The following is a 13,851-nucleotide window of genomic DNA, read 5'->3' on the forward strand; positions in this document are numbered from 1 at the left end:
GTATTGTTTAACCAGAAATAAATATGGCAGCCACCATGTGCCTCTCACCTCAGATTCCATTATACAATTAATTGTAGGTTGCAATTTGACTCAGAACCCACACAGATGCATAACACCTAATATTAATGATGAATTAATCTTCTTTTAGAAAAAGAACAGATGCTGAAAAATAATGCAAGCACCGTAACTAATGCTAAAAACAGCAAACTGACTGTACCTCCATTAACGAGCCCACGAGTGACTGTTACTAAGCCGCCACAAAAAGCTCCTCTAGTAGTAACTACCGCCACTACTCAGAAAACAAATGTGAAACCTGCAGCACCACAACCACCAGGAAAAGGCAAAGGACAAAATCGTCAGTGATGCCTACAGAGGAAAACGTCTGTAGAATTGCATGAGTTGTGGTGTATAATAGTTTCCTTTCATCTGAAAAGATAACTTTGGACCATTAAGCAGCAATCCAGTCCATGTTCTCCTTAGCCCAGGTAAAATGCTTCTGATGTCTCTGATTCAGGAGTTGCTTAACACAAGGATGCAACAGTTGTAGCCCATGTCCCAGATACGTCTCTGTGTGGTGGCTCTTGAAGCACGGACTCCAGCCTGTTCTCTGAGGAAGCAACAGGTGTTTTGCGGAACACGCTACTATTATGCAGATTTCCTTATGCAGCAGATGGGGCTGCGGCTTGGTGAGCAATTTGTATACAACCTGCAATTTAGGTTTTCATAATTGACATTTGATTAATTTTTGTTAATCTATGATCATATGGTCATGTACTGTCCATTGCTTGTCATTGTGGTTTTAATCTGTTTTTACTCAGGGATATGTTCCTAATAAAAGATGTATGATATTTTTTCGACAACTTTCGTTTGTTTTTTGATGTTTTTCATGGATATCTTTTTCTAATGGTTGATTCTAGCTGCAGTCTACAATATTGAACTTTTTCACAATTTTCTAATTTTCTAACACTGAATTTTAGTTTGTCATTAGCTATATAGCCATGCTTTGAATTGAATTACTGAAAAACATTGAAGGACCACTATGATGAACAATTTTAAAATGTAAAATACATATGTATAAAATGTACATTTCTCCCAGAGAAATGCATTATAAATAACTTTTTCCCCATGCCTCTGTCACATAAAGCTTAGAGATCTGACAGGTTTTAGACCAGTCCATCTCCCCATGGGGGATTCTCATTATTACCTTTATTTGTTTTTTTACAAAAGCACTCCCTAGTAAGCAACTATACAAAGATGCCAACCAGCCTCCCTACATAATTACACACTATTTTAGAGATAGACTGAGCAACTGCAATTCAGTAAGTGCTTTTGTAAAGAAAACTCTGAGAATCCCCCATGAGGAAATGGGGTAGTCTAAAGCCTCATGGATCCATAAGATTTTTACTACCTACTGTAAGTGACAGCGATATAGGAAAAAAGTACTTTATTTTTCGGACTATAAGACGTTCCTGACCATAAAATGCACCTAGGTTTATGTAACAATTGGTGTCAGCACGCAGAGAGAATCTGATTATTGGTGATTTGCAGTATCACCAAGAATGCAGATATATACCCGATTATTGATGATCTGCAGACTCACCGATAATACAGATATATTGCTAACCTCTGGACACCTATATAGTGTGAGTGTTTGGTGCAACAGTAATAACTTTGAGTGAGGACCACCCGAGGAGCAGGTGGTCCTTGGCAGTATGAGAAATACCTCCCTTTGGAAGTGCAGAGATCTTGCAACAGCCTGAGACATCCAAGGGGGCGGAGTCCAAGGCTGAGTAGCAAGAAGACCCGGTGGCTAGTGACCCCTGGAAGATGGGTGTCACAAGCAGGTCTGGAGAATAACACAAATGATAATACAGTTCCCTAGTCTTGGGTGCAAGGTCCGTGGTCTCAGCACCCTGGAACTAGTCTGGAGTATAACACAAATGATAATACAGTTCCCTAGTCTTGTGTGCGAGGTCCGTGGTCTCTGCACCCCGGAACTAGTCTGGAGTATAACACAAATGAAAATACAGTTCCCTAGTCTTGGGTGCGAGGTCCGTGGTCTCAGCACCCTGGAACTAGTCTGGAGTATAACACAAATATAAACAGAGAAATCTGGCTCAGTGTGAATTCCCAGGTCCTCCTGGTTCAAACACACTGTAGGATCTGACTATGGTCTGAATGCTTCCACGTAAGTGTTCGCAATGGCAGACAACCAGCAACTGACAAGCAAGCTGTATATATAGTTGCAGGACTCTGCTGCCCCACCCGAGCCAATCAGGAGTCCAGCAGAAATCAGCTGATCGTCCGGATCAGCTGATACCTCTGCTGCTGGTATAAAGGTTCTGACTTCTGGCGCGTGCGCGCTTAGCTCTCCATCCATCTGTGTGAACTAACAGACCCAGCCACACTAGACGCATGCTGCCGCGTGCAAACCGCCGTGTTGGACGCGGAAACAGCCGCCTTACTGCCAGTACATGCGGCGGCTTTTCCGTGATCTCTCACAGTTTAGAGGACAAAAAGTAGGGGAAAAATATATACTAAACCTGGTGCATCCATGGTGAAGCGGAATCTTGTGGATTATGCCCTCTTTGTACCTCATGCTCCCTTGTACCTCATGCCCCCTTGTACCTCTTGTGTCTTCCTGTGTCCTCCTGTGTGTCTCCCTTGTGTCCTACTGTGTCCCCCATGTGTCTCCCTCTGTCCTCCTTGTGTCTTCCTGTGTCCTCCTGTGTGTCCCCCCTTGTGTCCTCCTCTGTGCCCCTTTGTGTCCCCTGTATCCTCCGTCTGTCGCGTGCCCTCCTCTGCATGGGCACAGTACAGCCCCAATATTGCAACGGGTTGGAGGTTCGTATTGGCAGGCTTTCACAAGTCAGGAACTTCCTGCATTTGGACAATAAGACGCAGTGACTTTTTCCCCCCACTTTTGGGGGAGAAAAAGTGAACCTTATAGTCCAAAAATACAGTAAATATATAGCTGATTTCAATATGGGAGAAATTTACTTTTTAAATGTAGTTGGTTTTTTTTCCCCAATTTTTACACTTTTTTGAGTGGTGCAGTCTGGCACAGAATAACATTCTGTTTGGCTTGATCTTGACATTGTGGATGGGCAGCCCCCATTCACTTACACGGAATGGGGTTGTGACGTACTGTGCCCAGCAAGTGGAGTACATGTGACTTGACTCTAAACCATTGTTGGTGTATTGTCATTTAAGGGACCCTGAGCAGTGTCAGAAAAAAAAAACTAGACTTACCGGGGCTCCCTCCAGCCCTCCGTAGCCCGCGAGGTCCCCCAGCATCCTCTTCATTCGTTCCCTGGTCTTGTTGGTGGCTCCGGCGACTTTGGCTGACTGAACCTCGCATGCGCAGGACAGTAACGTCGACCAGCAGGATGACGTATGGGTGTGCGCCAGTGATGCACACGTGGGACTTCAGCTAAAGTCCCCAGATTACCAGAGCCGCCAGAGTTCCCGAATAGACAAAGAGGATGCCAGGGGACCTCGTGGGCTACGGAGGGCTGAAGGAAGCGCCAGGTAAGTCCAGATTTCCTTTTTCTGCCACTGCTCAGGGTCCCTTTAAATATACAGAGGGATTTACCACTCCGGTAATCCTAACATAAGATGAATACCAATGAATTAAAACCCAGTATAGATGATACATTTATTTATGGTTCATGTTAGGCTTACAATCGATCAGTAACATACAGTAGTTTATCACAATAGAAATTAAAACATTAAAAGCATCTCTTTATCTAGCTTGTAGAGCAGGAGTTAAAGGAAATCAGAGACGTTTAAAAAAAAAAGTTTTATACATACTTGGGGCTTTCTCAGTCACTGGAGAGCTACGTAGAGGGTGCACTTTTCTTGCGCAGACTGGGCGTGATTGACAGCACTTACGGGACCCGGTACCGGAGCTGGAGAAGATTAAGGACAGCGGCGTGGGAGCGATCCGCGGGCATGGGGCTAGAGGAAGCCCCAGGATTTGTATAAAACTTTTTTTTTAATATGTCTCTGGTACACTTTAAGGCAGTATGCTGACAGCTGGAGCTAACATTACACCACTGTACATTTTTAAACACAGTTCAACACTTTGGATCCTGTGTATACAAGACATGCATAAAACCAGATACACTAGTGCTAATCATTTGCTTGTGAATATGAAATATTAAACTTTAGAGTGATTATTTATTTATGTTAAACTACCTAAAATGTAATCACATGGGACGCAAAACAAGAACAAATTTGCATATGTTTTTAAGCAGAGTACCTTGCAGAGTACCTCGGGATGCCTAAATCCAAAGACATTACAGTAATGTAAAATAAAGTCCTAGTAGGCTTCTGAGGTCAGTCCTACGTTTTCATGCCTGTGTAGCCTTATGATTTTGTGGTGAAATGTCTTGTCACAGAGAAGGCCATTAGCAAGGCTTGGGAGGTAAGGAAGGTTGGGCAACGCACTGAAGAGGCAGGGGCCATATGCTTCTTAAAGTGTACCTGTAGGAAGCCTAAAGCAGATGCTAACCTTAGAAGAGGGAAGCCTCTGGATAATCACCCTTGAGCTCGCCATCATAGAGCTGGATCCCCCTGTACCTCCTTGACAAGGGCTTGTCTTAGAGCTTCGTGAGGCTTTCTCCTGTCCGTGTATGAACATGGCCACACTGTGCAGGGGCAAGATGACCTGCACCTGCGCATTAGCATGGAGCAACTTGTGCACAGCTTTATCCGCTGATGCAGTGCACCTGAGCTCATTCATTGAGCGGAGCACAGCCTGCAAACTTTCAAAGGGTCTCGGTTAACATCAGTTGTCTGGAGGAGGATGGGGGGAGCTTCCTGAGGATCCAGAGGCCTCGCTTTACCAAGGTAAGTATCTGACTCCACCCCCCTCCCCCTTAAAGTTACAGGTTTTCTGTAATATTTATTAGTGTTTTCTAGGTTTTTGCTTTCTGGAGAAGTTTGCAAAGTATAGATACATGCAAGTCCCACTGGGTTCTTACATGCCATACATGCTCCCAATATCTTTGCACAATAAAACTAATATGTCTGCCTTATTGATACAGCTGCAGTACTGTTGATAACAGCACTGTGGTTTAGGAAGTATGTTAGCTGAGAAGGCAGCTTAGGAATGCTTTGTTTTTGGTTTGGGTAAGGCCTTTATCAGTCACACCACACAAAGACACTCATTTTAAAATGGGCAGTAAAACATTAACTGTTGCTGCAAAGAAACTGCTAAAGTTGAATTGGTTAACGTCTTAAAATACAATGCCAGTTGAAATACATATGTTATATGTGAAATGTTTGAGGCAGGGGTCACACTTGTCTTTCAGTTTCTACACTTTGCAGAAAACTGAAAGACAAGTGTGACCCCTGCCTTACAGCAGCTAATGTAATTTATAGAGAAAACTGACAAATTGCGCAAGATGTCAGTTTTTTTTCTGCATGCGAAATCTGCATTAAAGTGTGACCTTGCTTATTGATTAACATGAGTTCTCAGTTGAAGTCAGTTTTTCTGTGCAGAAAACGCGTACGAAAGCCGGTAAGTGTGACCCCTGCCTCATAGTTTTGTTTATAGTAGGGGTATGTGATAAAGAATAGCAGGGCAACATAATTATAACTTAAAGGACAACTGTAACGATAGGAATGTGAAGGTTGCCATATTTATTTCCTTTTAAACAATACCAGTTGCCTGGCTATTCTGCTGATCCTCTGCCTCTAATACTTTTAGCCATAGACCCTGAACAAGCATGCAGTAGATCAGATGTTTCAGACATTGTTGTCAGATCTTACAAGATTATCTGTATGCTTGTTTCTGGTGTGATTAAGACTACTGCAGCCAAATAGACCTTTGCGGCAACCTGTTTGTGAGTATAACCATTGTGTTTCTTATATTCACCTACCATTTTTCTGAATTACTACACCATATTGGGCTCTCGGTTGTTTTTTGTCTTTATTTAAGCCTAAATAGACCAGCAGGGTTGCCAGGCAACTGGTATTGCTTAAAAGGACATAAATATGGCAGCCTCCATATTGTTCCTACTTCAGTTGTCCTTCAATTCAGTTTTGCTGCTTCACATTTTTTTAAGCTCTCATTACTAGAATACTTCTCAATTGTCCAGGAATGGAGGAAGCTACATGTTAGATACCAGTCCCATTTCCAAGCCTGTGTGAAAAGAGTGACTGCCCTGAGCACCGGGCAGAGTGGCAGTCGGGGGGAGGGAGGTGCAGCGACGAGGGAGAGTGGGCATATCGCTACAACGCATCTTCCTTGATCCCTGCAAGCTCACAGCCTCTATCTCCTTCCTCCCAGGTGTCTGTTGTGTTGGTAACAGCTCCCACTGTGATGATTGTAACCGCATGTCATCATAGGTGACGCTGTTATCAACATCACAATGGACACCTGGGAGGAAGGAGATAGAGGCTGCGTGCTTGCAGGGATCAAGGAAGGTGAGTCATAGTGCTATGCCCGTTCTCTCCCGTGGCTGCTATATTACTTATACTGGGAGAACCTATTCCTGGCTGTACAGGGAGCACCTATTTCTGGCTATACTGGGGGCACCCATGCCTGGCCTTAATGGGAGCACCTATGCCTGGCTTTAATGGGAGCACCTATGTCTGACTATACTGGGGGCACCTACGCCTGGCTATACTGGGGGCACCTATGCCTGGCTATACTTGCAGCACCTGTGCCTAGCTACCTATAATGGGGGACCTATGCCTGGCTATACTGGGAGCACCTATGCCTGGCTATACTGGGAGCACCTATGCCTGGCTATACTGGGAGCACCTATGCCTGGCTATACTGGGAGCACCTATGTCTGGCTACACTGGGAGCACCTATGCCTAGCTACCTATACTGGGGGGGACCTATACCTGGCTAATTAATACTGTGGGTGCCTACACCTGGCTCCGCGGATTGCACCATTTTAACAGGTGCAATAACCATAATATTAAACTAATGTCTATATTCAGTGCCCAAATTACCAATGCTCAATTGTTACAAATGCCCATGCTATTCCAGTTTGATTCACATTTATGACAGTTGTTTGCTAAAGAGAGAAGTTGCAAATGTTTTTTTAAATGATCATTATTACATGATTAAAAGAGAACTCCACTTAGCATTACATGATGGTGTGGATGGAGGGGATTGTGGGTATCACCGCACAGAAGGATGTTGCTGGATCTCTGCTATTAAAATCATGGCAATATGGGATCCAGCAGTTCCTGCTGCTTCCTGCTGCCTGCTGGTACTTCCAGTTCTTGTAGCCAGTCAACTAGATTAGCAGGCAGTCTCAAATCAAAAGTGCAGGTGCAAACAAGTTGTTGCCAAAGGGCAGAGCAACATGGTTGGAGATCCAGCAACAATATTCTCTTGGGTGGGTATGACTATCTTCCCCACACTAACCTTCACCCATGCCTTCATTTACCACTGCATGATGTTCTACTGTAACCTTGTATATGAAGAACTCATGAATATTACTCAAATACGTATTAAACATTGTTTCTTGTGTTCACAAAAGCATGGTATTGTTTCAGATGTTTTTTTTTTTCATTTTTTTTTTATTGGACAAAAGTGACATCTACAGGTGTTTAGGAATTCTTCTGTGAAATTTTCAGGGTAACGGTCTTCACCTCAGTGTATTCGTGTATGCCGTATTCTCCCCTATATAGAGAAACATAAGATTAATAAACAGTATGGTCTGTGTATCTAAAACACGTGTAGCTATCAGGACAGGGTGACAGGGAACAGAATTCCAATAAAAACAATAACTTATCTCATCCCTGTGTTTAGATAGATAGATAGATAGATAGATAGATAGACAGACAGACAGACAGACAGACAGACAGACAGACAGACAGACAGACAGACAGACAGATAGATAGATAGATAGATAGATAGATAGATAGATAGATAGATAGATAGATAGAGAAATATATATAAAACAGAGCTACAATATCCACCTACACCAAATCCTGCTGGTGAAGTCAAATATTGTGTCAGATTAATACACTATACAATCTTGATTGTTTACACTTACCACTTTCATGTAGTATAAGGGTCACAGTGGGGCGATTAGCAGGCATGTACTGCTAATCTCTGAATTGCCAGCTTTTAAAGGACTAGTGCAATAAAAAGTATATGGCAGTGATCTCACTGCCATGATCGCCGGCGATTTGCGATTATCAGCAAACACAAATGAGGTGCATGCAGCGATTTCTCGTCATTTTTTCGAAACCGAAATTACATTGTTAAGCAAACACTACTCATGATCGCTCAAAAATCCGGAAAAAGTGCAGTGAAAAATATGCGTTTATCGCGTAAAAATCAGCAGCAAAATGCTAGCACTAATCACTAGCTTTTTGCGATCATCAGTGTAAATGGGCCCTAAAGGTGCTCATTAATGTTACAATACTCAGAACGATTGACCATTGACCATACAATTGATTGGATCGGGCATTGCTAATGGTGCCAATCAACAATAAATGATCACTCTATTGATTATTCCATCTATGTGAATTTCAAATCAGCTCTATTAGTCTAATCAGATTGCTTATAATTTTTTCTTATGTTGGTGAGTCCAAACAATCATTTCCAATTGATCCCAAAAATCGGATCAGATCGTCGATTATTCAGGAGTTTGCACCGTTAATGGCTTATCAGTATTTTCAATCTATTGGCCCTTATACTAAATACATTTTGTAAATCTGTACAATAGGAATTGTATGGTGTATGGATTGACCACCAAAGTCATGCTGTTTGCAATCAATTCTGATTTAGCAGTGCTCTAAGCATTTATACTGGAAAAGGTTCCAAACTAATTGGATTACGTCATTTCTGTTATTACTAAAAGTGCCCATGCATGGTACAATTTTTTTCATTTGTTTTTTCGATTAATTTCATTTGATTATTTCATTAGATCGAATATAAAGATTTTTCCAACCTGTCCAATCGGATCTTTATGGGAAAAAAATGGATACGCATGCGCAGAAGTGTATTTTTTGCAATAAGCTTCCATGCACGTGATTGCTTGGCTGGCAGGAAGTGAGCCTCACTTCCTGCTTGGCCGGTCGCCAGATGGAGAAGACGGGGAATACCGCATAGTAACACGGTATTCCACCAATATGCAGTCTGAAGCCAGCCTGAGGTGCTGTGATAAGGACTGCTAGGCTGCACTGTCACTCACCTGGCAATTGCTCTTGGGTATCTTCCTCTCTAAGATGGAAATCCTAAAAATGCTCTGAGTAATTAATCAGTCAGTCTACAGTTGGAATCTAAGGCGACCATTAAGGACTACCTTGGCCAAGAAATAGAATGTGTACAGGAGCCCCCTGACCTCACTTACAGATCCAGCATGCTAAATCGTTAGTGACACTGATGGCCCAACCAACCCACAAGAGCATTCTCACTCTATCCACTGGAAGTCACTCCATTGATCACTGCCCGTTGCACTTCTTCCACCTTCCATAGCAACAAAATGCACAGCTAGAATGCATCTATTCAGCAGCCACTCCCTAACTGCTGCATGAGGGATTGAGTCCTGAGGGCTCTTTCACACCAGAGCCCTTTTCTGCGTTGTAACGCAAAGGCAGTTCTTTGCGTTAACCAAGGTAAAATGAAAGTCCATAGACATTCATTTTACCTTTCACACCCGACGCTGCGTTTCGGTACGTTGCGGTTCCGGCGCACACGGGAGCGTCGATCCCCCGGGAGCTGGCGTTTTCCGTCGGGTTCAATTAATAGCTACCGCCGCTGATTGCGTCGCACCGCAGATACCCGACGACACGCCGCAGACTATCAAAGCAGACGGGAGAACGGCTCCTGTGCGTGTTGACTGGTGTGAAAGGAGCCTGATCACTGCAGGCAACAATACTTGCATGGGGCTTAAAGAGACACTGAAGCGGAAAAAAAATTATGATATAATGAATTGGTTGTTTAGTACAGCTAAGCATTCAGAGCAAAGACATAAGTATAATATTTGTTTCCAGTACAGGAAGAGTTAAGAAACAACAGTTGTTATCTATCCAAATAGCCATTGAGCTCTGTGACTTTGAAAGTGGTGGAGAGCTCTGACTTCTGATTAGGTTATCTCAGCTGTATTGTGTTTTTCTTTTGCAGAAAACAGTTCAGGACAGGTGAAAAGTTCACTGCCTGTTCCGCAAAAACTGCTGAGTAATGTGTAAACTGCAAGTATTAGAGAATAATGCAATGTTATTAAAAAAAAAAAAAAAAGCTGTATAGCTGAAAATAAAAATATGAAAATATTTTTTTTTGCTACCAATGTTCTAGTAATTACCCCTACTACACAACCAATTCATGATACCATAATTTTTTTTCCGCTTTAGTGTCTCTTTAAGCAGGACAATGTTGTGATGAGTAGGACTTTTTGTCCCCAGTTCTAGATGTATGTTGGTATATGCGTTCTACATCCACCTGCATGCAGTATAAATAGATAATAAGAATATACATTTTGTTTTCTTTTAGTTTGTGATAAAGTGAGGAAGGGGTAGAGCAATGTTTAGGTTTCATTGCTATCTGTCTTTATTTAGACATTTTCCTCGAGCTTTCTCATCTTGCTAATCTTGTAGTAGTACAAGAAGATAGGAGAATCTTCTCAGTGGGAGTATAAACAACAATAAAAACTTTACTGATGCTCTAATACTGTTACAGACTACTAAAATACTAGGTTTGCCTTATTGGAGATTAAGCTTACTTATAAATGTTTGTTTCTTTATTTATTCTGTATGGCCTAAATTCTCCATCTGATATAGTCTCATGTGTTATCATCTTGTATCACTATCATGCCTTTCCAGCATCCTATGACAATCATTGTAATTTCTGTAAAGCAGAACACAAGGCCATTCATGATGGACCAGTGATAAACAGGATAGGGACAGGCATTGCTTTGTACTGTTCCCACGCTGAAAAAATGTGAGGTCATCAACCTTTCCCACTGCCCTCTGGTCCCGTTATCAGTAGCCATGGCTGATTATTTAACAAGCTTGGCCTGGATAGTGCAAATCTTGTTGTGTCCTTGCCTAACCTTGATCAGCTATAGCAGAAAGTGAGATATCAAAATATATTTTTCTAAAGATTTCAGTCCTTTTTCCTGAATGACTCCCTTTTGATTTCTCGTCATCGTCTCATGTACTATCCTGTGGAAGCAGGCAACACCCTAAATCCAGTAAAAGCAAGGAAACAGTGTGATTCATCTCACTTGCCATTAAATACACACTTCATTTTAAAATCTTAATAATTATTTAATAAATATCATTATGGATGAGAATGGATGAGAATGACATGTCTTCATATACAGAATTGTAGATGAAAACTCCAGGTTTCAATTATTGTCTGTGGCCCTGTTTGGAAGATTTAGCCTTACAGCACTGCTGCAATGCTGTAAACAAACCACTGGGGCTGGTGACTGGACGATCCTCAGTGGAGAGACTGGAGGATCGTTCAGTTCCGGCACAGGCAGAGGGCGGCTGCAGGGGGCTGGCAGAGGCCCTAGGTAAATGAAACTGAGTTAAAAACTAATAAACCAAGTAATGGAGAGGTGGCTAAGCTCAAAAGATGGCACTAGTAGTAGTGTAAACAACACAAATGTTTATTAGACGATGGCGATGTGTTTTGTAGACTCAATCCACTTCTTCAAGCCAAGTATCCAGGCCAAGACCAATAATGCGGCTGAGCTCACCTGCATTATTGTTCTTGGCATGAATACTTGGCCTGAGGAAGTGGGTTGAACCCACAAACACATCACAATTGTCCAATAAACGTTTGTGTTGTGTACACTATGACTAGTGTCATCTTTTGAGGTAAGCCATCTCTCTATTGCTTATTTTATTGTGTTGTTTTTTTACTCAGTTCTATTTTTACCTGGGCACCTCTTCCCCCCATTTGTATTGTTATGAGCCCATTGGAAGTCCATGGGCCATGCTGGAGTTCCTATTTTTCCTGAGAGAGTGACCACCCGAGTGGATATGGACTTGTAATCTCCACCTGCTTACTTGGTTGGTTGCCCTTTGTAGCAACCTGATTTTGTGAGTAGCCTTCTACTTTTATACGCTTCAAGAAACTCATAAGTACTAGACCATTTGGGCTCCCTGTGTCTCTGTTTACCTTTGAAGGTGCAATGTTATCTCATTCCTTTGTATAGCATATTTGATTTTACCAAAAATACTTGTCAACAAAATACATAGTTTAAAAAGATGTGTTTACTTACATTTCACGTCCATTTCCTGACATTTTAAATCCTCCAAATGGAGCCTGTGGGGACAGGGCACTGTAGCAGTTTATCCTGAAATATAGATATGATGTCACTCAAATGAAGGATAAAATTATGAAACCTAAAACATCAAACTACTGGACACTGGACAGATACTGCAAACCGTATTAGTTGTTGAACAACATACTGGCAACTAAAGTGAGCTGTTTGTAATCATATTATACCTCAGTCTCTACACATGCTAGTTTTTTATTAAATGCACATATAATGATCCAAGATTGGATAACAGTGAAGATCTTCAGTGTGTCTATACTCACCCTGCTTAGTTATTTCCATTGTTGGCAAAAAATTAGGAGGCTTATAGTTAAATCGTAATACACCTATGGAAGTAAACCTAAATACTTACCTTATAGAGGCACCTACAGTAAGCCTGGAAAAAAAAAAAATCAGTTTTACTCACCTGGGGCTTCCACCAGCCCCCTGCAGCTGTCCCGTGCCCTCGCAGTTACTCTCAGATCCCCCTGTCCCCTGCTGCCAGCTACTTTCACTTCGCCCACAGGCCTGGCCATACGTAGCCTTCTACTCGTTCCCGTCCGCAACAGCGTCCTGCGCCTGCGCAGGCCGCTATTGCGGACAGGATTGCGTAAAAGAAGACATGTGGCCAGGTCTGCGCAGACACAGTAAGCCTGTTGGCCAAAAAAGAAAGTAGATGGCGGCGGAGAACAGGAGGATCCAAGAGTGACTGCGAGGCCACGGGACAGCTACAGGGGGCTGGTAGAATCCCCAGGTGAGTAAAACTGATTTATTTTGCTTAGGCATAAGTATCCCTTTAAGGCTAATTCACACTGGGTCCAAAGCCAGATCATCCACAAGGCAATCTTAGGCAGTCGCCCAGGGCCTGGTTGATTCTAGCCTCCACCAAATGTTACTAAAAAAGCCAGGTGATCATTAAAAGTTGGCAAAACTGCTATCTTGCCTAGGAGCTCATTTCATCTTAATGGAAACCTGAAATAACTTTTAAAAACGAGTTTTACTTACCTGGGGCCTCTGCCAGCCCCCTGAGCCGCCCTGTGCCTGCGCCGGTACTGAACAATTCTCTGGTCCCCCGCTGTGGCTCAATTCCAATTCTGCCAGTCAATAGTCACGCTGCTCCATGGCGTGGCTGCGCGTGTCTCACTGAACCACTAGTTTTGTACCAATTTATTTAGTACAAAACTATGCAGCCACTTATCCCCTGCTGGCTCAGGGTAGATATTTTCACACATTCAATGAAAATTTTAATTGATAAACTGCTGAAAACGTATCAAAAGTTGATTGAATAGGCATGTGGGGGTAATAGAGCCCAAGGAGATTTAAGGTGAGAGAGATATGAAGAGCGACCCATGATCCTAAATAGCACTTCACTGAAATGATATAGTCTTACTGTGCATGAAACATCATGGTGTGAAGATTTAACTGTTTAAAGGAGACCTGAAGTGAGAGGGATATGGAGGCTGCCATATTTATTTCCTTTTAAATAATGCAAAATTCCTAACTGTCCTGCTGATCCTCTGCTTCTAATACTTTTAGCCATAGACCCTGAACAAACATGTCCATCAGGTGCTCTGATTCAGGCTTGGTCCACACTCAGATTGCG

The 13,851-nt window shown here is 42.5% G+C and overlaps 2 protein-coding genes across 2 annotated transcripts in view; one reads left to right on the plus strand and one right to left on the minus strand.

Annotated features, from left to right (window-relative positions):
* The window catches only part of LOC137518499 (transmembrane channel-like protein 2-A), a 127,990-nt gene extending 127,151 nt beyond the window's left edge, over window positions 1-839 (plus strand). The window contains exon 20 of the mRNA XM_068236435.1: window positions 149-839. Coding sequence (XP_068092536.1) covers window positions 149-363 — 215 coding nt within the window. The 3' untranslated portion in view covers window positions 364-839. The remainder of the gene's footprint in view (window positions 1-148) is intronic.
* A 2,805-nt stretch (window positions 840-3,644) lies between these two features.
* Window positions 3,645-13,851, minus strand: part of ALDH1A1 (aldehyde dehydrogenase 1 family member A1) — a 150,790-nt gene continuing 140,583 nt past the window's right edge. The window contains exons 14-15 of the mRNA XM_068236458.1: window positions 12,213-12,287; window positions 3,645-7,651 (exon numbers count right to left, since the gene is read on the minus strand). Coding sequence (XP_068092559.1) covers window positions 7,579-7,651; window positions 12,213-12,287 — 148 coding nt within the window. The 3' untranslated portion in view covers window positions 3,645-7,578. The remainder of the gene's footprint in view (window positions 7,652-12,212; window positions 12,288-13,851) is intronic.

Source organism: Hyperolius riggenbachi, chromosome 1, assembly GCF_040937935.1.
Source record: "Hyperolius riggenbachi isolate aHypRig1 chromosome 1, aHypRig1.pri, whole genome shotgun sequence".
NCBI classification, from domain to species: Eukaryota; Metazoa; Chordata; class Amphibia; order Anura; family Hyperoliidae; genus Hyperolius; species Hyperolius riggenbachi.